The 26,907-nt window shown below is 50.8% G+C and overlaps 1 protein-coding gene across 1 annotated transcript in view; it reads left to right on the top strand.

The window, feature by feature from the left end:
• The window catches only part of ASAP3 (ArfGAP with SH3 domain, ankyrin repeat and PH domain 3), a 114,277-nt gene that overhangs the window by 9,261 nt on the left and 78,109 nt on the right, over nucleotides 1-26,907 (top strand). Inside the window, exons 2-14 of the mRNA XM_028488050.2 lie at nucleotides 11,662-11,734; nucleotides 11,824-11,969; nucleotides 14,613-14,687; nucleotides 15,860-15,909; nucleotides 22,511-22,622; nucleotides 22,856-22,941; nucleotides 23,389-23,464; nucleotides 23,659-23,745; nucleotides 23,922-24,031; nucleotides 24,922-24,991; nucleotides 25,299-25,386; nucleotides 26,711-26,759; nucleotides 26,873-26,905. Of these exons, the coding sequence (XP_028343851.1) occupies nucleotides 11,662-11,734; nucleotides 11,824-11,969; nucleotides 14,613-14,687; nucleotides 15,860-15,909; nucleotides 22,511-22,622; nucleotides 22,856-22,941; nucleotides 23,389-23,464; nucleotides 23,659-23,745; nucleotides 23,922-24,031; nucleotides 24,922-24,991; nucleotides 25,299-25,386; nucleotides 26,711-26,759; nucleotides 26,873-26,905 (1,055 nt within the window). The remainder of the gene's footprint in view (nucleotides 1-11,661; nucleotides 11,735-11,823; nucleotides 11,970-14,612; nucleotides 14,688-15,859; nucleotides 15,910-22,510; nucleotides 22,623-22,855; nucleotides 22,942-23,388; nucleotides 23,465-23,658; nucleotides 23,746-23,921; nucleotides 24,032-24,921; nucleotides 24,992-25,298; nucleotides 25,387-26,710; nucleotides 26,760-26,872; nucleotides 26,906-26,907) is intronic.

The following is a 26,907-nucleotide window of genomic DNA, read 5'->3' as shown; positions in this document are numbered from 1 at the left end:
AGCATGTGGGATCTTCCCGGACCGGGGCACGAACCCGTGTCCCCTGCATCGGCAGGCGGACTCTCAACCACTGCGCCACCAGGGAAGCCCTTGACCGAGCTTTTAAGAACTTCAGATGCTGTTGGCTCCATGCAGACCTACAAATCAGAATCTCCCAGGGGTGAGGCCTGGGCAAGGGAACAGTTAGAAGGTTCCCAGGCAACTCTGATGAACAGTCAGAGTGAAAACTATTGTGGTGAGCTATTGCATGCCCCCTTAAGGTTAGTTATTCATTAAACACTATTTATTGAACATCTGCTGTGTACGAAGGCGAGATGGTAGGTTCTGAGGGGATGGAGATGACAAGACAAGGTCCCCATCTGGGAAGAAAGATTCATGCCCATGAAAAGATGATTGACAGCCCACAGCAGAGGCAGGTGGCTGAAATCTGTGGAGACTGTCCCGTAAGTGAAGTCAGGCAGAGCTGGGTTTGAATTCCTACTGGTTGTGTGACCTCGGGCACATGACTTGAATTTTCTGAACCTCGGTTTCCCCATCTTCAAATCAGGGCGATAATAACTATCTTATGAGGTTGTTTGAGGTGATTACATATAAAGCATCTAGCATCTACCTGGTGCATAACAGATACTTAATTTTTTTAAATTCCCTTTTACTAAAAACACAAGTACACCTGCATATAGGATGGTTAAATAGATTAGGAACCACAGAGAAAAGGGGAAGATAATTGCAAGAGGGATGAGGTAGTTACTGTGAGTAAGCCCTAAAATTGTGCAGTCCTGGCACCAGAGCAAAAAGAGAAATCTGTGTACCTTGCGGGTGTCCGGGAATGAATAGCTGAGCCTAGGTCTGGACAAGGCAGTTTCTCCCCTCTGCTCTGCCCTTTGCTCTCTCCTCTCTCCCATCCATTCATTTCTTCATCAAACATTCGTTGAGGGCTTCCCTGGTGGCGCAGTGGTTGCGAGTCCGCCTGCCGATGCAGGGGACGCGGGTTCGTGCCCCGGTTCGGGAGGATCCCACGTGCCGCGGAGTGGCTGGGACCGTGAGCCATGGCCGCTGAGCCTGTGCGTCCGGAGCCTGTGCTCCGCAACGGGAGAGGCCACAACAGTGAGAGTCCCGCGTAACGCAAAAAAAACAAAACAAAACAAAAAGTCGTTGAGAGCCTACCCCATTCTCAGTCTTGGCTACACATTACAATCCCCTGGGTTGCTTTTAGGTAGATTTTTTTTAAATAGAGATAAAATTCATATTACATAAAATGTACCATTTTAACCATTTTAAAGTGTACAGTTCGGCAGTCTTTATTCACAGTATTGTGCAATCATTACCACTAATTCTAGAACATTTCCATCAGCCCAAAAAGAAATACTGTGCTCATTAGAAGTCACTCCCCACTGTCACTCCCCCAGCCTCTGGCAACTTTCAGTCTCTGTGGATTTGCCTATTCTGGATATTTCATGTCAGTGGAATCCTACAATATTTGGACTTTTGTGTCTGGCTTCTTTCAGTTAGCATAATGTTTTCAAGTTTCTTCCATATCGTCGTCTGGATTGCTTTTTTTTTTTTTTTTTTTTTTTTTTTTTTTGCGGTACGTGGGCCTCTCACTGTTGTGGCCTCTCCCGCTGCGGAGCACAGGCCCCGGACGCGCAGGCCCAGCGGCCATGGCTCACGGGCCCAGCCGCTCTGCGGCATGTGGGATCTTCCCGGACCGGGGCACGAACCTGTGTCCCCTGCATCGGTAGGCGGACTCTCAACCATTGCGCCACCAGGGAAGCCCCTGGATTGCTTTTAAAGCAATAAGAATAGGAATAGCAAACACCCTAGGCAGTGTTGTAAGCATTTCCCATATACATTTTAACTCATGTAATCCCCATGAGAGGCACAGAGAGATGGAATAACCCAGTAAACAGGCTTGCCAAAGAACATACAGGATGTGCATGCAAGGTATGGGACATGCTTATACTAAAAATTATTCATTGATTATCTGAAATTCAAATATAACTGCATGTCCTGTATTTATTTTTGATAAATTGGGCCACTCTGCTAGCAGTAAGTGGCAGAGCCAGGATTTGGAGCTGGGCAGTTCAAAGCACACTTGAGTGCATTACCTCTCACTCCTCTTCTTCCTCCCCTGGGACTCTGACTTAACAGGTCTGAAGTGAGGCTCTGGAACCCTTATTTTTTTAAGTACCCCAGGTGATTCCCCTGGCAGCCTGGGGATGTGTCTCAGGGCCTGGGAATACAGAGATGTCTGCTGGGCAGGATGGCTATCATGCAGCCCTCCCTGTATACCTGGCACTGGGCTAGGTACTTAAATGCCCGATCACATTCAGTCTCATGAGATAAGTGCTATTATTATCCCATTTGACAGATGCGAAAATGGAGGCGCAGAGAAACTAAGTCACTCGCCCCAGGTCACACAACTAAGAGTATTAGAACTAGAATTTGGACCTCAGAACAGTGTGATGTCCTGAATTCTTAACCCCTGCTGCCTTTTCTTTGTTCCCACAGGGCCTTGCTAGTATCTCTTCATTCATTTACTCACTCATTCATTCCACAAAGGTTTACTGCTACTCATGCGCCAGGCCCTGTGCTGGGTGCTGTGGCTATAAAGGCAAATGAGCCAATCCTTGCCCTTTGAGCATTTTCAGCGCCATAGAGAGTCAGACGTGGTAAATAAGGGCCACGAATGCGCTGATGGAAGGCTGTAGTGGGCACAGGGTGGCATAAAGTCAGTTTTGTTGTGATGGGGAGGGGGTGCCCTGTAAGCTGAGAAGGGAAAGATGGGGTGTTCACTAGGCAGAATGGGAAAAAGGTTTTCCTGGCAGAGGTCTAGCGGCTGGAAACAGCGTGGCATGTTGAAACTGCAGAGTTGGGGAGCACTGGGGTTTAAGGCAGTGGTCCCCAACCTGTTTGGCACCAGGGACCGATTTTGTGGAAGACAGTTTTTCCACGGACCAGGGGGCGGAGGATGGCTCTGGCGGTAATGTGAGTGATGGGGAGCGATGGGGAGCCGCAGATGAAGCTTCACTGGCTCTCCCGCCGCTCACCTCCTGCTGTGCGGCCCGGTTCCTAACAGGCCGAGGACCGGTACCGGTCTGCGGCCCGGGGGGTTGGGGACCCCTCGTTTAAGGGATTCATAATGACTATCGAGTTGGGGCATGGCGGGATTCATCCAGGCCAACAAGGGAACCCAGAGGATGGGCGGCGTGGGGCCCTCTGCTGCTGTGTCCAGGAGGGCAGGCTGGTTCTCCCCAGGGTTGGGTGGAATTCAGGGCTTGGGGCCAGGGGTCAGATGGGAATCTTCAGCGATCCTCCTGCAGAGTTTTTGGTCTCTTAGCTCATCACCACCGAGCAGTCTCCTGAGGAAAATCCCAGCCAGGAAACTTGGGGTTTGTGGAGGCCTCAGCACACGCAGAGGGTGCGGCTCCCTTCCTGCAACCCCTCTTCCTCCCTGCTTCCCACCATGCTGCAAGGGGCAGCTGCTGAGGCTGAGCTGGCAGGGCTGGCTGGGTTCCCGGGCTGGGGAGACGGCTTCAGGGGCCCCACTGAAGGGGCGCACAGCCCGCCACAGGCTCCAGCAGCGCAGGAAGGAAAACAGCGAGATACTGAGGGATCCTGAAATAATAAATGTCAGAGCTGGCAGGAGCCTTCCACGTCACCGCCCAACCCCTCGTTCCAGACAGGGAGTCGGCCCAGGGAGGGAAGGAGACTGCTCAAGGTCACACCAGGGGCCAGGGCAGACCTGGGGCTGGGGCCAGGTCCTGCTCCAGGCCTTGCAGTGTGGCTCCTCCTGACTGTCCCGGCCTGGACTCAGGGGCTGGGGCTGGGGGCTTATCCAGATGAAAACCATCTGGAGACTTTTGCTCCTGCTAGTGGCTGAGGTTGGGGCAGTCTTGCAGGATATGATTAACCCCACCTCTGAGTCCCGGAGCTTTGACCTGGAAGGGTCATGTCTGTCAGCTCTAAATGGTATAGGTGGGAAAACGGAGGCACAGACGGAGGAAGGAACTTGCTCAGAGGGATACAGAGGGCCTAATGGCAGAGGCAAGCCTAAAATTCAGTGCCTCCCCTCCCTTCCCCCAAAGTGTTTCGGCATTGCTTCTGAAGATGCCTGACTTCCACCGTTAGAAAAAATATGACCTAATTTAATCTTCACAGTGATCCTTACAGAGAAAAGTGGGGCTCAGAGAGGTGTGATAGTGAGAGAAGGCTCTGGAGGCAGAGGGCTCTACACTTCCTAGAGCTACTGACATGCCCCTGAGCCGGTTGCCTCGCCTCCCCCAGCCTCGGTTTTCTCATCTGTAAAATGGGGAAGATATTAACTACCTCACAGGAATAAACAAGGTAACAAAAATAAAATGAGCACTTAGCAAGTGGGGTGGTGGTTGGATTCATGTAATCAGATCAGCCTGGGAGCTTGGAATCCGAGTGTCTTCTGTTGGCCATCTGCTTTGAGCTGGGCTGGGCTGTGCTCTCCGTCACCCAGTCGAGCCTGGGGTTCAGGGCTGTACCCCCTTTCTCCCACTTGGCCTGGGTCCGCAGATGAGCCCCAGAGTCAGTCTTTCTACCGCAAGAATTTTTTTTGGCCCTGCCACGCAGCTGGCAGGATCTTAGCTCCCTGACCGGGGATCAAACTTGTGCCCCCTACAGCGGAAGCGTGGAGTCCTAACCACTGGACCGCTGGGTAAGTCCCATCTACCATGAGAATTTATTGAATCACTCCTCTCTTGTTCAGAACCCTGCAGGAGCTCCTCATCACCTGTGGGATAAAACCTAGAGTTTTGGGTTAAAAGCATGGATTCTGAAACCTGACACCCTGGGCTGGAGTCTAGGTTCTACCACTTATCAGCTATGTGAGCTGGACAGATGCCATACCCTGGGCCTCAGGTTCCTCATCTGTAAAACCTCCTGGGGTTGTTGACAGGATTTGGTGAAATAATGCAAAGTCTGTCAGGTGCTTAGAAGAAGCCTGGCATGTGGCAGTGATACAAAAGCATCCCCCCGCCTCTCATTAGGAGCAGGGACTCCCAGAGGGTCATTCGGGGCCCTGCTTAGCCTGAGGCCTCACTGCTCACCACTTCCTCACCGGCCCTGGTAGGTGCCTGCCCCATAAGCTCCAGGCTGCTCCCCAAATGTGCAGACACTCCTACCCGGGGACTTTACCGAGGCGCCTCTCCCCTCTTAGAGTCACCTTCCCCGTCCTACTTTGCTCCACCAGTGTGTCCTCATTTTTCAAGGCTCTGGTGAAGCATCACTTCATCCCAGGGTGGGGTGGACGCTCCTGGTCTGTGCCCCCGCCAGGCTTCTTTTCTGCTCCAGCCTCACCCAGGCCTCCTCAGCCCTTGGCAAGCACATCCTTGTCTATGTTCTATCTTCCCCACTGGGCTGTGAGCACCTTGAGGGCAGGGCCCAGCCTGACCTCCCTCTCTTCCCAGCACCTTCACGGCCAGGCAAGGTACAGCCGGACACTCAGTATGTGTGGATGAGCCCCTATGGTGTGCCAGTGACTCTGCTGGACACCTTGCCCCAGCCCCTCCCTCTACCCCACTGGGTGGAGAGGGGCAGGCTTGCAGATTTTAGGTTCCAGGGGAGATACTTGTTCAGGGAGTGGGCTGAGCTGGGATTGCCTGGAGGAGGGATGCTAGCGAATACTTCCCAGTCCCACCCTTGCCCCTCCTTGCCGGCCACCCACGAAGGGCCCTGTGGGGCTCCCTGCTTTCTTTTGATCTGCTGATTGGGCAGGTGGGTGAGCAAAAGCAAACTTTGAGCATGATGTGAACAGGATAGCTCACGTTTGCAAGGGCTACAAACTTAGCCAGTCCTTATTGATTTGACTCCCAGTGGGAGGTGGCTGGAACGGCACTATCATTCCCATTTTGCAGATGCGGACCCTGGGGCCCAGAGACTGGAGAGATTGCAGACTTGCTCAGGGTCTTGGTATTGGGTCCAGAATAGAACCCCAGTCTCCTCTCTCTACATCTTGTGCTCTTTCTGCTACGTGCCCTCTTTGGAATTAGACAACAGAGCTTGTGCAACTTCCTTTAGCCAGCAGGTCAGCCTTAAGCCCTTCCTGTCTGCCCCTCAAGGACCCTCCCGCCTGGCCCTTGCCCTTCTTTGCCTCTCTCAGGCCGACTTCTCCAAACCCCACTCTCTCTCATCCCATTCCTCTTATCAAAAGCTGTGCCCAGACAGCTGTCCCTTGAAAGGGGCCCGCTCATATACTAAGGTGTCAAGGGGTTTCAGGTAACAGTGCAGTGGTCCTCAACTTTTCTGAACATAGGAACCCCCTGTCTTCTTTTTTTTTTTTTTCCTGTGGTACGTGGGCCTCTCACCGTTGTGGTCTCTCCCGTTGCGGAGCACAGGCTCCGCACGCGCAGGCTCAGCGGCCATGGCTCACGGGCCTAGCCGCTCCGCGGCATGTGGGATCTTCCCGGACCGGGGCACGAACCCGCGCCCCCTGCATCGGCAGGCGGACTCTCAACCACTGCGCCACCAGGGAAGCCCCCCCCTCCATCATTTTTGGTTTCGTTTTTTGTAGTCCACAGGAAAACAAACCAGTGGCTTATTCTGTAGTTTCACATCATCTAAGCGGCCATGGCTCACGGGCCTAGCCGCTCCGCGGCATGTGGGATCTTCCCGGACCGGGGCACGAACCCGCGCCCCCTGCATCGGCAGGCGGACTCTCAACCACTGCGCCACCAGGGAAGCCCCCCCCTCCATCATTTTTGGTTTCGTTTTTTGTAGTCCACAGGAAAACAAACCAGTGGCTTATTCTGTAGTTTCACATCATCTAATTGTGCTCACTGTTGCATTCGCCAGGTGTGGTTTAACGAGTTTCTCCATCTTCTGCACTTTCTATAAATAAATCAGTAGTTAGAAATGAAAAGCCCCAGGGTTTTCTGTGCATTTTTTGTCATTTCATTAAATATTTGAAGTGTAACTTGGTTTGCTCATTAAAATATTGTATTTTATTTTTCACAGTTAACATGTAGTACATATAATTTCATCTTCTCTTGGACATCAAAGATCAAAGGAGCCAAGATTCTGCCACCTCACAGAAGGACCCCCTTTCTTAAAAATGTATCTTATTCAAGTATAGTCGATTTACGGTGTTGTGTCAATTTCTGCTGTATAGCAAAGTGATTCAGTTATACGTATCTATCTATATATATATATATAGAGAGAGAGAGAGAGAGATACACACACATATTCTTTTTCATATTCTTTTCCATTATGGTTTATCACAAGATATTGAATAGTTCTCTGTGCTATACAGTAGGACCTTGTTGTTTATCCATTTTATATATAACTGTTTGCATCTGCTAATCCCAAACTCCCAGTCCATCCCTCCTTCACCTCTCCCCTTGGCAAACACAAGTCTGTTCTCTATGACAGAAGGAACCCTTTTTAATGTCAAGGTTTCACTGACCTTTCCTTTACACTTGTACTTTTAGTATTGATTGATTGATTAAGAAATATGGAAAAGGATAAAAAGCTACCATGAATTCAAAAATACATTTAAAGATTTGTGTCTTATCGACCATAACAGCTGCATTCATATTTGGAATGGGGTCATACTAATTTGTGAGACTTTTTTATTGGTCTGTAGTGCTTACTATATAAGTGTGTCTTCGTAGGGCCATGGTGGTAACTCCTTGGACTTCCAGGGCCTGGGGCCCACAGACTGGGAATAAACAAGGGAGTTAGTTAGAGTCCAACTGTCCCAGGTCTATCTCGGCCACTTCCTAGCTGTGTGAGCTCAGGCAACTTTCTTTGCTTCTCTGAGCCTCACTAACTCATCAGCCAGATGGGAATAAAAGCAATGACTGTCTATGAGTCTTAAAGGGTGGATGTCAAATTACTTTACAAACTGTAAAGCCCTGTGCAACTTTTGGATTGTATTCTTTCCTTAGTTTGTTTGCATTTCCTATGAGACCTGGGGCAAGAAACTCATCTGAGCTTTTGTTTTGCAGTCTGTAAAACGAGGAGGTAATGTTAGATTATCTCCAATATTCTGTGATTTAGTCTCTCAAGGGACAGCATCATGGTCCAAAACAAAGCTAGAAACTGGTTTTCTTCTCCTGTGCCAACTATACTTTAATTGGTAGAGGCTACCTGAAGAGCTGCCTCAACAGAATGATGGAACAAAACCAGAGTCAGTGGGAAAAATGCTGTGACTGATTAATGATGGCTCCAATGGTCATGGGATGCCACAAAAGGGGTGCCTATGCCCCGTATTATAATAGTCCAAAGAAGTGAATGTCTAATGGTGAAATTTAATCTGCAGCTCTCAAGGCCTTAGCTTTAGCAGCTCTGCCCCCTGGGCTGGGTCGCCATGGTTACCACAGCTGGCTCTGAGAAATCACAGGAATGAAGAATGGCTCCTATTGATGAATCCTGACCCAGGAAGGGGGCATGCAGAAGGCCCTTCCAAGCAAGGCAGCTGGGCATGGCCCTAGTGCTGCCATCTATGATCTTTTGCCTGCAGAGAGCGAGAGCACAGTGTGTGTGTGTGTGTGTGTGTGTGTGTGTGTGTGTGTGTGTGTGTGTGTGTAGGGGGTGGGGGGGGCACAAAGGGCAGTATCACCAACTGGAATTCAGACTTTGTCCAGGCCTAGCCAGGCAAGGCTGCCCAAAGGACTCCAGTTGGTTTTCCAAGTTCAGACATGTCCCTGGTACTCTTGAGTTTCGCCTGCCTTTGCCCAGTGCCTGCCCAGGCTCTTGCATGGACTCTTAGCTTTGAGAGAAATCTAAATGGCCATCACTACTAATCCAAAATCTGGTGCCTGAATCATGCTCTACCACCTGAAGTCCCTAAGTACTTCAAGGTCACTCCCTCCAGGGTCACTTATTCTTGCTTAGGAACTTCCTCCTGTGTTTGAGCTGAAATCTGTTTCTGTGTCTCTAATTCTACCTTTCAGTCTTGGAAATCCTCTTCAGGGCCAACTTCAATAAATCTGTTTTCTCTCTAGTAGGACAGCCCTTGGAGTATTTGCAGTTGGGGCCCTGACACTGCTGTCAACTTCCTTTTCTTTGGACAGGTCTCCCTCTGTCCCTAGCTCCTCCCTTCCGGTGTGAGGGGATGTGGAGGGGATATGGTAGAGATGGCGGAGCTGAAATTCAGGCTCAGAGGCAGATCCAGTCCCAGGGTCAAAGAAGCCGTGTCCCTTAACCTCTGTGGGGCAGCTTGGTGTTACGGAAAGAACATTGGCCCTGGATTTGACCAGACCTGGGTCTAAATTATGACTCTGCCACTGTTCAGCATTATGTGACCTGGACATACCTGGACATGTTCCTTCCCCTGACAGCTTCATCTATAAAAATGCAGATGGTGATGCCTGTCTCAAACGGTGGCTGGGAGGGTGACAAGTAAGAGTCTGGCCCAGAGCCCTTACTCAGGCACTCAGGACATGTAACATCTTGCACTCTGTGTCTGCCCAGTGACAGAGGTTTCACTGCGGTCCATCTGTACCTGTGGTTCCCACATCTTGCTGAGCAGTATCATGGGGGTGGGGGGAGGTATCTTTAATTAGTTCAAGGCAAGTTGAGAAATTCCTAAACCAAATTCCATTTAATTTTGCAATGGATAACATCATTAGCAATCAAATAATAATGTTCTAAGCACTTTACCTATGTGAGTTCATTTCATCTCCCCAACAACCCTATATAGTAGAAACTATTATCATCCTCATTTCGTGAATGGGGAAATTGAGGCACAGAGAGGTCACATAGCAAATACCAAAATGGAGCTAGAATTCAAAACCAGGTAGTTTGGGGCCAGCGTCATACTTTTAGCAACGATGAGTTACTGCTTCTCTGAAAGGTGGAATTAGACCAGTGATCCCCAAACTGGAGCGTGCGTAGCAATCACCTGGAGGGCTCGTTGAAACACAAATCGCTGGGCCCCACCTCCAGATTTTCTGATTCAGCTGAAGAATCTGCATTTCTAACACGTTCCCAGGTGAAGCTGTTGCTGCTGACCCTACTTTGAGAATCACTGACTACTGGGGATTAAAAGGACTCCCTGAGTCCAGAGGCTGATTTTGGGGTTTTGTTAACCTATCCAGTCACAGGCACGAGGAATGAGGGCTGATCTCATACAGAGGCAGAAAACAAATCTCAGTAAAAACCATACTCATATTTTCCAAATGCCCCAAGCCTTGGCACCATGCTGTTATGTCTGTGATCTCATCGAAGCCTCACAGTAACTGTGAGTTAAGTGGAGAATGGATTTTTTTCCCCATGTGATATTATCTTTCTCCCATTTTTAAGAAGGGGAGGTTTAGAGATCTGGCTGGACTAGTGTCACCCAGGGAGATATTTTTCGGGAGACTGGGGCTAGAATCGTAGCTTGGGACTCATCGTGCTATGGTAGCCTCATTACTGGAGTTCTAAAAACCTCTGTGCCTTTCTGCAAATCCCTTCCCATCCCCAGGATTTGATCTGAATTTTCTCCTTAAAACGGTATTTCTTTAGCTTAAATTTTTGCCCCATTGTATCATAGAGGGTACGTGTTATCAGTCATTTATACCCCAGTGTGAATGATTTTCAAATATTTTCTTGAGAAAAGGGTGATTAGAATTCCCCCCTCTTTGTTTCCCCTTCGGGCACTTTGTGTTTATATGTCTGTGAGCCTTTTGAAGGAAGGGGCCATAAAATAGGCACCAGGAGATGCTTGTTGAAATGAATGACTGACTGAATGAATGAATGATCCTCTCCTTGCCCATCCTTCCCAGAGCGAGCCTCCCTCCTCTAGCACTTCTACCATTTATACCTAGTACTCCCCCATACCACGTCACAGCGCAGCCTCTTAGTCCAGTGCTCACAGCTATAATTTCCCACTTAACTATGCATTTCATGAGGATTTCATGAGGTTGGCAGCTTCTATACCCCACTGAAAGAGGGGTGTGTCTGGGAGGTTTCCATCCGGGATGAGCCGCCCGGGGCATGTGACTCCTGCACGTGATGCTGTCACATCTTCTGGCTTCCCCACGGTCTGCTGTTTGTTCTGCAACCCCTGGAATTTGGGGTTGCCTGATATCGTCCCAGCAATTCTCTCCAGGGGGTGCTGAGTGTCCACCTCTACCCTCTTCATCTCACTGCCCACCGACGGTGTCCCAGCCTCTTCCTCCTTACCCTCACGTGGCTGCTTACTGAGCCTGGGCTTTGGGGAACAAGTCTTTCCCCATCTGGGTCTTTCGAGAATATAGAGATGTCCATGTTTTCCTCTAGTATTTTGCTAAGCGTCGTGTATGTATTCATCAAATCATTCTCTCAGCAACTCTGTAGTGTCATCCTCATTTTGCAGGTGAGGCACCCTAGGCTCAGAGAGGCGAACAGATTTATCTAGGTTGACACACTAGTTAGTGCCAGAGCCGAGGTTCAAACCCTCGCCTGGCATACCCCACTATGCCACGTGCCTTGGAATTGCTATGTTTACTTGTCCTGCATGAGGAGAAAAGCCTGGCCTTCCTGGTGTGGTGTGACTGGTCTGTGGCTTTCCATGTGGTCTGGGTGGGGGAGGGTGGCCTGTTTATGTTTCGTCGGGGTGCAGGGGGACCCTAGGGAGGGAACTATGTGTGTGTTTGGAGGGTGGGATCGCAGAGTCAGGCACCCCTCCCAGCTGAGCATCCCTGAACCTCTGTCCACATTTGTTTCCAGATGCTGGAAGGAGACCAGGCCATCCTACAGAGAATAAAGAAGGCTGTGCGGGCGATCCATAGCTCCGGCCTCGGTGAGTGAGCCTGCTTGGTGCCAGCCTGGCGAGGCAGCCCTTTCCCCAGCTCCAGCCTGGAACTAACTCTGCTCCTCCCTGCTCCACAGGGCACGTGGAGAACGAGGAGCAGTACCGAGAGGCCGTGGAGTCCTTGGGCAACAGCCACCTGTCTCAAAACAGTCACGAACTGTCCACCGGCTTCCTGAACTTGGCCGTGTTCACCCGTGAGGTGGCCGCGCTCTTCAAGAACCTGGTGAGGCCCTGCTCCTCTTTCACTCAGCCTCAGCCCAGGCTCAGGGCAAATCTAATCAGTGACTTAAAAATCCAACTGGGAAAGGGTTGGTTTCCACCCTTCTTTCAGGTTTCCCTTGACCTCTAGTCGCTCTTGAACTCTGACCCATGACCTGAGGTTCCTTTCCAGTTCTTTTCTTTTTTTTTTAATATTTATTTATTTATTTTGGCTGTGCCGGGTCTTAGTTGCAGCACACAGGATCTTTAGTTGCGGCATGCGGACTTCTTAGTTGCGGCGTGCGTGTGGGATCTAGTTCCCTGACCAGGGATGGAACCCGGGCCCCCTGCATTGGGAGCACAGAGTCTTACCCACTGGACCACCAGGGAAGTCCCCCTTTCCAGTTCTGACCTCCTATTTGCATTCTTCTTCCTCTCTGACTTCTTTCCGGCCGGCGTCTCCTCTCTCCTCTCTCCCTCCCTCCCTGCCCTCCTCCTTCTCCTCTGTGGTGAGCACCCAGGAGCAGAGGGGGTCTCACAGTGGGGAGGAGCCCCACTCAAGGGAGGGCAGGCTTGGGTTCCTATCTTTGCATCACTGCCTCTCCTTCACCCTCTTTGTCCTCTGCTTTCCCAACCATACCTGCTTTGTCCTCAAAGGCAAGAACGTGCCTCGCCTCAGCAAGCCTCTCAGCTCCTGCACGTGGCCCAGTGGCCTCAGGTTCCTTCCTGAGACGGCCTCCTCCCCGTCCGCCAAGTCCCCGCCTCAAGGCTACCCCAAGACATGAGCTCTTTCCTGGTGCAGGCATGGTTCTCAGTACTTCACGTGTGTTAACATTTCATCCTGGAGCACAGCTCTGTGGGGTTGTTTTTACTATTGTCCCCCCTGTACAGGTTAGGAAACTAAGACACGAGGTTAAGCACCTTGCCCGAGGTCACACAGTTGATTTGAACCCAGCATCCGAGCACAAGCCTGGCTGTACCACCTCCCAGGAAAGCCTCTCTCCCTCTAGGCTCCATAGCTTTTGGCCCAGCTTTCGTGGCTCAAGTTCCACCCAGGGCCCTTCCTGGCTGGCGGGGACCACATCATCTCTATGAGGCAGTTTGCTTAGTGATCAAGCACCCACACCTCAGGCTTAGACTCAGGCCTTGAATCCCTGCTTTGCTGCTCACTAGGTGTATGACCCTGGACAAGTGCCTCAGTCTGCCCAAGCCTCATCTGTAAAATGGGGATAACAATGGTCCCCACCTCACAGGGTGGTGATGAGGATTTCGCAAGTTAAGTGCCTGCTCCGGGGTAGCGCTCAGTTAACATTAGCTAATATTGCCATCTGTCATCATTTTGTCTCTTTGCATAGCACTGCCTCACACCCTGTCCTGCACGTAGAGGCCTTTAACAGTGTTTGGGTTCAACTGAATCAGTGACGTCTTTTGTCTTTAACTCTCCTCCCCTTGTTTCAGTCAAACTAGTGTTTGCTGAGGGTCTCCTCAGTGGTGGGTGATGTACCAGGAGCTGGTGACACAGGGAAGAGTCAGACTGCCTGGGAGAGCCACAGCCTAGTCGAGGAACTGAGATGTGAAATGACACCAAGCAAGACCAGCAGTGTGGCACAAACTCAAGGACCCAGCGGCTTGGGTCAGAGGTCTAGGGCTTCCATGGCTCAGAAAAGGGGAGGTCAGGATAGGCCACAGGAGGAAGGCTTCCTGGAGGAGGTGAGGCCCAAGCTGTACCTTGAAAGGTGGGCTGAAATATTAGATAGGCTGTTTTGAGTTGCCAAATGACAGAAATTCAACTCAAACTAGGTTAATTTTTTTTTATATGTCTTTTTCTCTCTTTCAATCTGTTTTTTTTGTTTTTTGGTTTTTTTTGACCACGCCACATAATTTGTGGGATCTTAGTTCCCTGACTAGGGATTGAACCTGGGCCCACCCAGCCCCGGCAGTGAAAGCACCGAGTCCCAACCATTGACCACCAGGGAATTCCCTAGGTTAATTTTTGAAAATAGAATTCACTGGCCCCTATAATGGGAAGTCCAGGTATGCAGCTGGTCTTAGGCTCCTTTTCTTTCTCTTAAAGAGTTTCTCTCTGTCTCTGCTCAGTGGGCAGGCCCAGATTCACACCTTACGGAAGAAAGACAATCTTTCTCCGGTGACTTTGGCAGAAAAGTCCCAGGAAGTATCCTGATTGGCTGGCTTGGGTCACGTGCCTGTTTCTGATCCAGTCACAGTAGCCGGAGGGTAGGGCACTCCGGTCAGCTCTGTCTCCGGTGTTCACCCCATGTGACCATAGGGAATGGGTTCCCCACATTATAAGGGGAGTCGACTAGCTAGCCAGACAGAAACAACAGATGGGCGCTACAGGTGGACCTCAGAGGGTCAGAGAGGAGAGGTGAGGGTGTTCCTCTGGCAAAGGGACAAAGACAGGCTGACCATGGATGCTGTGGATTGAGCAGTGAGGTGATAAGGCGGATTAGTCAGGGGAGGGGAAGAGCTTTCACAGGAGGCCGACCCCGCCACGGCTTGTACTCCTTCACCTTCTTGTCTTTCTCTCCCCTGCCTCCTTTACCCCAGTGCTGTCCTTGGCCTTGTGATGCCTCACCATACCCTGAGCCCCTTGGGGCTGGATGGACGGTCACCCAAGGTGGGGTATGGGGGTCTCTGCTTTTTCCAGGTTCAGAACCTGAACAACATTGTCTCTTTCCCCCTGGACAGTCTGTTGAAGGGGCAGCTGAGGGACGGGCGGCAGGTGAGTTTCCACGTGGGCAGCAGGGGGAGTGCAGAGGTGGTGGGATGGAGCAAGACAGGGGTGGGCAGGAGACGATAGGGGAGGCAAGGCTGGGCTGAGGACGGAGCCCAAGCGAGGCTGTCACTGTGGGTGGGCTGACCCCACATTACTGACCCTCAGGATGACAGGAGGACCTGGCCCTGGGGTGAGCCTAGGATGGCTGACTTACTGTCTGCCAGGGCCCTTTACAACAACCCAATGAGGGGGGTCCTGTAGGTGCTGTTATTCCCATTTTGCAGTTGAGGAAACTGAGGCTCAGGGAGTTTGGTACCTGCTTACAGTTTACACAGCTCGTCAGTGGAGGAGCCAGTGTGAGAGTCAGGCCTCCTGACTCCCATGCTTGGCTGCTCTCTCTGCAGCAGGCAGCTCCTGGCTAGAGGCAAAGTAGAACTCAAAGAGAGTAACAGAATAATCTCCCTGGGAAGTCTGCCCCAGAAGGCCCCTGAGAGGTTCTCCCCGCAGAGGCTTTCCTCCTCGCCCGGGAACCACCCAAACCAGACCAGCAGCTTTTCGCCTGGTAGACTGGGGCACCTTGGAAGTTTGGGGGTGGGGGGAGGGGGGCTGTTCCGAAGGGTGTGAGCAGCCTGCTGGATGAGGCCCAGGCAAACTAGGCCAGGGATCAGCCAGGTCTCTCCCTCTTGCTGTGTGGCCTCGGGTAGACTTCTTAGCCTCTCTGTGCATATGTCCCTCCACCTGTACCTTCCTGTTGAAAAGGTGAGCAAGTACCAGGCAGGAGAAAACAGTGGGGTAAAGTTAGGGGAGGATTCTGATCTTTATCCTCCATCCTTTTCCTCATGGTGATCTCCATCTTCTAAGGGAGGGGACTCAGGGCACACCCCCCAAAATCTCCCCAATACCCTAGGCCTGAGCCTACCAATTCAGACGGATTACTGGCAACTGCGGGAAGAGGTCAGTTGGGAGAAGGGGCTCAGCTCTGAGAAATGGGGTTGGTTGGGTCTATTTTGGGGGGTCAGGTTTGCAGTCAGGGCTATGTGGGCGGGGGGGGGTTGGATTGTGGCTCTAAGCAGCACAGGGGGCATGCAAGTGCAGGGTCCCCCTAATGGTAGCAAAGTGTACTGTAGATTCCAGACCCCAAGAGCCCCTTTGGGCAAATTGTTCTTTCTGAACTACAGGATTCCAAAAAGCAACTGGAGAAGGCATGGAAGGACTACGAAGCCAAAATGTAAGTGGCTGCGGCCAGGATGGTTTGTCCAGGAGAGCAATGTTTCTGTTGCAGCGGGAGGCTGGATATGGGGAAGAACCTAAGTGCTGCCAGGGCACGTCACCCAGAAGCGCATGGCACCTCACTCTCTAGAAATGTTTATGGGGGCTGGTTTATGCCCAGGCCTGATGGGAGTCTGGGGGCTGGACCACGAGATGACTAAAGGGGAGCTATTGTGAAGGGACCCCAAGATGCTGCTCTCAGAGACCCATCTGCTCAGTGGTGCCAGACATGGGCAGAGAGATGGAAAGAAGCATCCATTTACTCAACACCTCCATGTGCCAGACATCCATCCTCACACTCACCCAGCCCTGTGAGGGAGATATGAGTATCCCAATTATCAGAGGAGGAATTAGAGGTTCAGAGTGGTTAAGTTACTTGCCCGAGGCCATACAGCTAGGCAGAGGCAAAGCTAGGATTCATGTTCGTTGATCCTGTTTCTGCAGCACCAGGCAGTATCTATAAACATTTAGCCGTAGGATTCATGTTCGTTGATCCTGTTTCTGCAGCACCAGGCAGTATCTATAAACATTTAGCCGGACATAGAGGATGAAAGGCCATACCCGGGCCTCTTGTGTGCAACGCACAACACTCCAGATTTCTCCCTAGCTACTGGGACATTAGGGAGACAGAGGGAGTCCCAGGTACCCAGTAACCAACTGCCCCTGAGCAGGGACTCCTTGGGCTCTGCCTGCCAAACTCTGTCTAGGTCCTGGCCCCAGCCCTCTGCCAGGACCCAGCTGGGCCCACTGTACCTCAGGGCACCGTTTGCTCTTCTTTGTAAAATTTTGGCTTCTCTTGCATTTTGCAAAAGCAATATGTGTTCATTATGAACAACTTAGAAAATATGGAGAAGTAGAAGAGGAAACATTTTTAATTATCTCTAGGAGAAGATGAGGGTCATGTGGGGGAATATCTAGTACTTCTCTATTGTTAGAATTTTTTTTTTTTTTTTTAGAATTTTTTTACATAGTGTGTGTAGCACTGTAATTTCATCATTTTAAAAAAGTGGAGGGTGGGGGAGAGTTCCCTGGTGGTCCAGTGGTTAGGACTCGGTGCTTTCCCCGCCGTGGCCCAGGTTCAATCCCTGATTGGAGAACTAAGATCCCACAAGTGGCATGTCGAGGCCGGGGGTTGGGAGGGGGAAGCGGGGGGAGGGGAAACTACCAAAAACCAGGAAGAAGATCCTTCCTTTCCAAGCCTAAAGTATTAACATCTTTCTAGTCATTTTTCTATATATAAAGAAATATTTTTATAAAACCGAGATCATAATAATCATACTGGGGTTTTTTTGCTTAAAAATACATTGTGGGGCTTCCCTGGTGGCGCAGTGGTTGCGCGTCTGCCTGCCAATGCAGGGGAACCGGGTTCGCGCCCCGGTCTGGGAGGATCCCACATGCCGCGGAGCGGCTGGGCCCGTGAGCCATGGCCGCTGGGCCTGCGCGTCCGGAGCCTGTGCTCCGCAACGGGAGAGGCCACAACAGAGGGAGGCCCGCATACCACACACACACAAAAAAAACACATTGTGACCGTCTTTCTACATCATTACATATTTTTATACAACGTCACTTAAATGGGTGCACTGTGTGTCAACATATGCATAATCCACAATGTATTGAACCTGCCCCTGTAGTTGGGGAAGCACCCTTGGAACTAAATCCTTGCTCCCAACCATAATTATTTCTGTAAAATCCTTCCAAGAAGTAGATCCTGGAGCTTTACTGTTCCTCAAGCTCCCAGCACCATGGGGACCTCCCTGAGTCTGAAGGAGGCCGAAACTCCTCCCCCGCAACGAGGATCTCCATCTACACTCTGCTGTGGGTGTAGATCTCGTGGTGAAAGGCGCGGGAGCTGTGATGAGCTTTCCCATCTGTTTTCATGAGAGGCCTAGGGAGGGGTGTGGACATGCAGGCAGGTGATCTTTCTCTTTATGATCTGATGTGTGATCACATGGTCTTCATCTTCCTGAGTGACCTTGACTAAGCCCTTAGCCTTTTAGCCTTTCAGGGCATCATCTACTAAATAGAAAGAATAAGCCCTACCTTGCTGACCTTCCCCAAGTAGCTCTGCTTTTACCAGATTGATATATTGATCTTGCCTGTAAGGTTTCGGTTAAAGAAAAAACTGTGTGTAATGATGGGGAAAGGGGCTTGTCTGAGGTTATGCAGTGAGTTGTCAATAGGGCCTGGGCTAGAACCCAGGACTTCTGAGTCTGGCCTTCTTCTTCCAGTGGTCTCCTGGCTCCTGCTTCTATAACATAGGTCGAGCTACATATCCTGGCACAGGTGTCTGTGTACATTCGTTTTATGAGGGCTCCAGGTATAGCTAGATATTAGCGAGCCATGAATTGCTGTGTAATTCCACCTCATTCTTACCAAACCAGTCTGGGCAGCAACTGCAAGGGCCCAGGGGCCCTGATAGCATCTGTTGAATACCACCGGGATTCTCACCCCCGGTTGTTCATATAGGGGGTTCCCTTCTCCACCTGGGGTTGCTAAGAAAGGCATCCCAGGCCCTGTGCAGGGGACACAGTTATCTAGCCTGTTCCATTTTCAGGGCTGTTTCCTCACCTGAAAAATGGGGCCAACGATACCTTGCAGGGTTGATGTGGAGATGAAATAAGTGCAGTGCATATACAGCACCTGGCACTGCAGTTCAACACGTACTTATTGGCCATCTTTCTGAGCCAGAACTGGGGCCAGAATAACACAGCAAGGGGTTCAGAGGCAAAAGCCCAGACCTCTGCTCCTAGCATTTCCCCGACCAGCCGGGGATCTTGGGCAATTACCTCCCTTCTCTGGATCTCAGCTTCATCTTTTGGAAAATAGTCCCTGACCGTGATCTATCAGAAAAGACACTGTGACTGTCACCAGCTGGGGGAACCAGGCAGGGAAGAAGGGATGGAACAAATCTGAGCCACAGTGTTCGTTATCAGTGCTGTCCCTAAGGCTCTAGCATCAGGCTGACTTGGGTTCAAATCCTCTAGTACTTAGCAGCTGTGTGCCTTGGACAAGTGACTTATCTGTAAAATGGAGTAATGATTCCTGCCTCATGAGATTATTGCTTTAGTGTGTGAACGGCCTAGCAGAGCACTCAGCACAAAATTAGCACTTAAAAATAATTATTAATAATAGCAGCTAATACTTATACTTACTTAAGAGCTTCCTTTGTGCCAACTGCTGTGATAAGCTCTTTACATCTGTCATCAGTTATTCATCTTGGAAGGGAAAGGTGCTATTATCCCCAATTTACAGGTAGGTAGTGAGGGAAAAAATATCACCACAATCCCTGCCTTAGTGGATCCCACTGGTTTGTAAGCAAGAAGAGAGGTGGGTCCCAAAATAATTAAAATACAAAATGACAGTGCTATAATGAAGGCATCAGCACAGAGGTGGCAGAACAGGCCGGCAGTTTTGGGGTGGAGGGAAGGGTGGTTGGAAAAGGCATCACAGGAGAGGTGGTTCAAGGTGTCAGGTTGGCAGGTGCATGATTCGTTTTGATTCCTTTCCTCTCCCATCTCCCTCCCCGCTGACCTCCTCACTCCACAGGTACCTGTTCCTCATCCCCTGAATAATGTTAGACTGTGGCTGTGGTCCCCTTCTCCAGTTATCTCTGTCTTTTTAGTAACTAGCCTTTCAGCCCTTTTCACTCCTGCTGCAGCTCCATTCAAAGAAAATAAAAATATTCCCAACATTTGAAATGTTTATGAAACATTGGTCATACTTTGAGGACAGGGAGGGAATGGGTTTTGCTGTTTTCTGTTGTGTGCGGTGGAATGAAAGCACTCCCAGCTGTTAGTTTGAGGTGTATCAGGTCATTTCAGGTGACTATTTCAGACTTTGTAGGGAAATCTTTGTAAATTACCATAGCTGAGGCTGAGGGACAGAGCTATGGTAATTCACAAGGCCATGTATCATACTTCACAGCTTATCTTCATCCTGAGCTAAGTAGCTTCTGTCCTTTAACCTCCACTAGACCTTGCATAAAAAATATTAAATAAATAAATAGGAAGTATGCTACACTAAAAAAGTTATTCAGGGAATTCCCTGATGGTGCAGTGGTTAGGACTCAGCGATTTCACTGCCGGGGGCCAGGTTCGATCCCTGGTCGGGGAACTAAGATCCCACAAGCCACATGGCGCAGCCATAGATAGATAGATAAATAAATAAAAATAAATTACCTAAAGGAATCATCAAGTTATTACTATAATCATCAGTATCATTAGCATCATCATAATCCTGTCATTTATTGAGGGCTTACCATACACCAGGGACTGTACTAAATGTTTCCAGTGCATTAGATCATCTGAGAACTAGGCAGTATTAGTCTCATATTTGAAATGGGGAAACTGAAGCTTAGAAAGATTTATAAGGTTAAGCAAGCAAGGGAGCTGCCATTCAAATCCAGAATTCACATTTCTAGCCACTGTACTATACTGTGGCTTCCTTTTTTTCCATATACTCTGGAGCAGACTTCTTTCCATGCCAGTATATATAGATTTCCCCCCATCCTTTTTAACAGCTGCATAGTATTCCTATATGTGCACATAACATAATTTATTTAACTACTTCCTATTGATAAATATTCAGCTTATTTTTTCATTTCTCCCTATTTATTTACTTATTTGGGGGGGGGCATGCCACGCATCATGCGGGATCTTAGTTCCCCCGCCAGGGATCGAACCCATGCCCCCTGCAGTGGAAGTGCAGAGTCTGTTAAATCTGGAGCACCAGGGAAGTCTCTCTCACTTTTTGCAGATATGGTAACAATGTAGACGGGAGCTGCCCTTGCCCTCTCCCAGCTGCTCTGCCCCCTCAGTCTCCCGCCCTCCTTAGCAAGCTGCCAGGCTCATTGTTGCTCAGGCCTGGCCATCCTTCTCTCTCTGCGCTCACCTTCAGATCCCAAAAAAGCATCTGCCCTGACCCCCAGGCTCGTTCACAGGGTCAGTCCTCACCTAACTCCACTCCCCTGCCACAGATTCCCTCTTGGGGTATCATAAAGATTTAGGGAAATGAAGAATAACCACTTCTAAGAACATTAAAAACAAACAAAACCACACACACACACACACACACACACACACACACAAACCCTGCAGAACTCTGCTCTAGAGCAGTGGTTTTCACCCAGGGGTGATTTTGCACCCCCAGGAGACATTTGTGGTTGTCACAACAGGGCAGATGCTACTGGCATCTAGTGGGCAGAGGCCAGGGATGCTGCTAAACATCTTACAATGCACAGGAGGGCCCCCACAGCAAAGAATTATCTGGTCAAAATGTCTGTAGTTCCAAGGTTGAGAAACTGCTATCTGGGTCTCCAGGGACAGATTCTGCAAATAAACACCATTCCAGAGGTCTGACGTCAGTAAGGTCTAGAACTTTAGAACCAGAAGGGGCCTGAGAACTCAGTCTGGGCCATTGCTTCCTCAGTTTACAGATGGGAAAACTGAAGCTTAAAGGGGCCTATAATATTATACTGTAGTGTCTTCTGTCTAAGTCTTTTGCATACTTTATCTCATCTGGGTACAGATAGAGGTCCCCATTTTCCAGATGAGAAGACTGGGGCTTGGAGAGGGGAAGTAATGCAGATGTAAGGTTATCCCGCGTCTCTTTTCTTTGCTCAGGGCTGGCACCCACTGGGAGCAAAACTGTACACAAGCTGTCTCCTTTACATGGGATTCACGGTCTCATGCGTCCAGCCCCAGATGTGGAAATACTCTCCTGGCTGGGAGTGGGTGGTCTGATGGGTGTGGGATTTCCAGGAAACCATTTATACACAGTTCCACCCATCCACAAACAGGAGGAACCACCAACTCTGAGATCCTTAGAGGAGAAAGCCCAGATTACTCTTAGCTACAGGATGGGAAGCGCTTTCTGTCTTCACCTACAAAGAAAAGAATCAAGGTTTTTTAAGCTTTAAATGGGAAGCTCCATGGCTCAGAAGAATGAAGGCACTTTGTGGTCTTTTAACCCACATGGTCCTAAATCCCTTCCAGAAAAATCAGAACTGGTCACCTCCAATCCCACCTGGCCCTATCTGAGCCCATCCCCTCCCTTCCTAGAAACCATCACCTCCTTCCCATTGCTCTTGGGATAAAGACCAAGAACGTCAACAGGGTCTGACTCAGGCCCTGCGTGGTCTGGCCCCTCTTTACCTCACCTGGAACCACCTCCCTTTCTCTCTCTGCCGTGAGCCCTGATCTCTCCTGCCTGCGGCTGTCACGTGGTCTCCTCCTCCCACCCAGCCCTATAGCTTCCTCTGACTTCAGATCCCAGCTCCAGCATCACTTCCCGAGTAGCTGGATGAGGTTGGATCCCCCATTTTACTCTCCCATTGCTCTCTTCAAGGCTGGGATTTGCTTCACGGGGCTGACTGCCCCCCTCACCAGCCTGTAGATTCCCTGAATCCACACTGTTGACCATCGTACCCCAGCCCCGCCACACAGCTGCGCAGAGGAGGGTCCCCTCACTCATGTGCCCGTACAGACAGGAGCATGTAGGGATGGTGGGACATGCAAGGGGATAGTGAGAGTTATTCAGGCCTCTCTTTCCTTGGGGCCTAGGGCCAGGCTGGAGAAGGAGAGGGACCGGGCCAGGGTGACAGGAGGGAGTGCCGGGGAGGTGGCGCAGGACACCCAGAGAGAGCGACGCGTCTTCCAGCTGCACATGTGTGAGGTAAGGGGTGCCCCAGGCCGAGGGAGGGGTGGGATGTGTCTTCCTGTCTGCATCCCTGAACCCCCCCGGGGGCCCAGTCACAGTCTCAGCCCAGGTCCTTGCCAGATGGCCCTTGAGATGTCACCAAGGTTCAGTCATGGCCAAAAGGATTAGCCTGGGATGGGGACAGCCGCCCCTTGTCCCCAGGATTCAGCTTTGCTCACCTCACACACCTTTCCCTGCCCTCTCCCCAGTATCTGCTGAAAGCCGGGGAGAGCCAGATGAAGCAAGGTCCTGATTTCCTGCAGAGCCTCATCAAGTTCTTCCACGCCCAGCATAAGTAGGTTTCTCCCCGTGTCCCACCCCCATCCCCACGGTCGCTTGCCCCTTAACCCTTCAGGCAACCAAGAACAAGGCCATCCCCAGGGTCTGGCAGACACTTGAGGCTTCCGTGTGTGTCTGTACCTCACTGGTAATGCTTTTTACAGCTGCTCTTTATTGAATGCTCACCACATATCAAGCACTATGTACCCTACACACACCCCTGTGAGCAGCTACTGATATTATCCCCATTTTATAGATGAGAAAATTTAGGCTCAGATTTACTAAGATCACACAGCTAGGAAGTGGGATCTGGACCCAGACACTCTGACTCCGGGGTGCCTGCTCGTGGCCATCACACTATATTGCCCCCAGGTGCCCTGTGATCTTTAGAGCACCTTCTCCCGCACTTCCCCTCTCATTTTCATCTCTCTCTCTGGTCCGTTGTTTGGCCTCGTACCCTTAGCTTTTTCCAAGATGGCTGGAAGGCTGCTCAGAGCCTGTCCCCCTTCATTGAGAAGCTGGCAGCCTCAGTACACGCAGTAAGTTGGGTTTCACCCTTGAGCTTCTAGTCAAGTCCCCTGTCCTTCCGGGAGAGTCTGTGGCTAATCCCAGGCTAATCCTTGCTGGCTTCTGTCCAGAGAGCAAGGCGCCTACTGCCCTGCTGCCCTGGGTCTGGGCTCTGTACCTGGCACATCCGCTGGCTGATGATGGGGTCCTGCCCTTTGTCCCATAGCTGCATCAAGCCCAGGAGGAGGAGCTACAGAAGCTGACCCAGCTCCGGGACTCCCTCCGAGGGACGCTGCAGCTTGAAAGCAGAGAAGTCAGCCCCTGAATCATACCCAACCAGTGCCCACTCCCAAGGCCCACCCTGGAGGGAGGGAGAGAAGGAAGACCCCATAGCGTCCCCTTGAGAAGTCTCCCTGAGTGAGACCCCTGCAGATTGGGGCTCTTCCCACCCACATGCCCTGAGGTCTCCTTTGCATGTCCGAGGAACAGGAGACTCTGAGCCGGAAGAACTCAGGAGGTGGCTACAGCATCCACCAGCACCAAGGCAACAAGCAGTTTGGGACAGAGAAGGTGGGCTTTCTGTACAAGAAAAGTGATGGGTAAGTGACTCAGAGAGCTCAAGTAACTTGCCCAAAGCCACCCAGCCAGTAAATGATAGGGTTGGGTGAGCTGCCTGAAGGGACTGTTCCTATCATTTGTGTAGACCCTGAGGGTTCCAGGACCCTCCACTCTGGCAGTGCAAAATCATCAGAATCCTGGGCTCGTGAATTTCTGCTAAAGCTGGTGGTGGTTCTTAACGTAAAGAAGAAGAATAGCAGCAGCGAACAATTTTTGAGCACTTATTATGCACTGGACAGTCTCCATGGCCTCACCCGTAATCTCTATAATATATTGACTATGCCTGGAAATGAAACTGTTGACTGTACCCTGCTCCCTGGTGTAAAAAAAAAATCAGTCTGTGAAATGAAAAGGACTTTATGGGAATCCGTTAATTTTTTTACTTACTAATCAGTTTTTATCAGAGAAGAATACCTTTGTTAAACCGATTAATATTTACCTCTTACAGGAAAAGTGTCAAGTAGCTTTGATCATGGATTTGCTAATTTTATTTTTGAGGGCTCGATATTTATCTTGCTTTGTCTTTAACCATAATTCATCTGTTGTGGTCAAGAACCTGTTCCTCCTCTCAGACTAGGAGGTCCCTAAGGTTGGGAACTGTCTCGTCCATCAGACTGGAAGCTCTCAGAGGGCCAAGGTCATATGCCCCCTTAGAATAAAGATTCCTAGAGAGTGGGGCTGTCTGACTGGGAGCTTCCTAATGGCAGGGCTGTGTCCCCTCCAGCAGAAGGGAGCCCAGGGAGTGAGGGGCATAGGCATCACGGGACAGAAGAGGTGAAGAAGTGAGTCCTGGTCCAGGACTCTGTTCACTGATACAGGGGAATTAGGTGTGAGCCTTGAGTGACTGTCTTTCTATCCCTCTGGGCCCTAGAATTCGAAGAGTCTGGCAGAAAAGGAAGTGTGGAGTCAAGTATGGCTGCCTGACCATCTCACACAGCACGGTGAGGCCTGGAGGGGTGGGGGGTCTCAGGACACGATAGGTCCTCTCCTCCTGGTGTTCAGAGCAGACAGATGTCAAACCCTCCCTCTGAGACTGGTTGCAAACCTGGATCCAGGGAACTGGAGACTCCCTGTGGGAGGAAGGAGGGGATCCAAAGCCTCACACTCTATATCCCTGAGGTGCTAGGAGAGGGGAGACATAAACTGGAACACGATTATTATGCCCATTTAACAGATTGGGAAACAAGCCTAAGAGTTTGGGAGGCCCAGAGGGTAACATGTACATCCTCCATCCCCAACTTCGCACAGATAAACCGGCCACCAGTGAAGCTGACCTTGCTGACGTGCCAAGTGAGGCCAAACCCCGAGGAGAAAAAGTGCTTTGACCTGGTGACCCGTGAGTAGTCCCTGCCCCCTACCCAGCAACTGCCCAGGGCTTCTCTGAGAGACCTGTCAGCTCCTGGGAGGCTCCAGTTAGGGGCCTGTGTCCAATTCCACATGTGTTTATCAAATAGTTGCTACGGCAGGCATAAGACTCCTTAAGCTCTGGACACTCTTTTTAGAGGCTTCACCCCATGTCACATTAAACATTAAAATGCACCCACACCCCACATTAAATATGATTATTTCTGTAAAGCATATTTAAATGGATTTGGGTAATTTGGCTTTCAAAATTATTAACTTTAAAATGTTCAGTTTTCATCTTTTGGGGTCTTGTGACAGGCTTTTTATGAGCGCCAGCACAGGCTGAGAAAGACCTAGATCTGGTCTTCAGGGAGCTCTGTCTGGCAGGGGTGTGAGGTGGGGACCCAGAACTGCAAGGTGATGGGGAATGTCCAGAAGAGAGGTGCAGATATAGCACCATCAGAGATTAGAGTGAGGGGGGAATTCCCTGTCGGGTCCAGTGTTTAGGACTCAGCGCTGTCACTGCCGAGGGCCTGGGTTCAATCCCTGGTCAGGGAACTAAGATCCTGCAAGACATGCGGCGTGGCCAAAAATAAATAAATAAATATTTTAAAAGATATATTAGAGCGAGGGAAGGCCTGCCCTGCTGTGAGGAATCAGGAAAGCCTTCTCGGAGTTTAGCCTTGAAGGACACAGAACATAGAGTCTGGGGGAGGATGTTTCAGGAGATGAAAGGCATGGAAGCAGGAAAGTGGGTCCCCCAGTTTAGACAGGGTGCAGGGTTCACATAGCAGTAGCGGGAGATGAAGCCTGGGACCGCCTCTTAAAGGTTTGGACCTTATTTCCTGGCAGGAGGGAGCCATGGGAGGCCTTGGAGCAGGGAAGTGGCATGATTTGAGCAGAACCTTTGGCCCAGCAATCCGGCAGCTGGTGCGGGCTGGGGGACGAGGGGGAGAGGGGGTGAGCAGGAAGACCAGAAGGGAGGCTGTGGGGCTGGGAGGGGAGGTGGCCGTAGGTTCAGAGGCTCCTCTGCCCGTGAGCTGAGGTGGGTCCTGTGCCCTGAGAAACCTCGCCTGACCCTGGAAGCTGGGCTTCACACAGAGGGCCTTCTTGGGGTCTTACTCTGGAGGTTTCTTCTGAGAAACTGCCCCCTCTGCTGGCCACTGTCATTACCCGCCCACTGTAGCTTAGCAGAGCCTGGCCCCAAGGAACAAAACCTCCGTCTGGAGCCGGCGGTGGGGGTGAGGGCTTCGCAGGCCCAGGGCAGCAAGGACAGCAGGATTTCTGTGAGCCAGACAACGCCCCTCTCCCCACAGACAACAGGACATACCACTTCCAGGCGGAGGACGAACATGAGTGTGAGGCGTGAGTGCCCCCCACGGCTAGCCTGGGGGTGGGGGCAGGGGAGCAGCCTCCGGCCCGATACAGGACCGCACCACCGCGGGCGTCATCCCCACGCCACGTCGCACTCTCCGCAGGTGGGTGTCAGTGCTGCAGAACAGCAAGGACGAAG

The sequence above is a fragment of the Physeter macrocephalus genome, chromosome 3 (assembly GCF_002837175.3).
Source record: "Physeter macrocephalus isolate SW-GA chromosome 3, ASM283717v5, whole genome shotgun sequence".
Taxonomy (NCBI): Eukaryota; Metazoa; Chordata; class Mammalia; order Artiodactyla; family Physeteridae; genus Physeter; species Physeter macrocephalus.
Note: the sequence above shows the minus strand (reverse complement) of the source record. Positions and strands in the feature narration are given on the sequence as shown.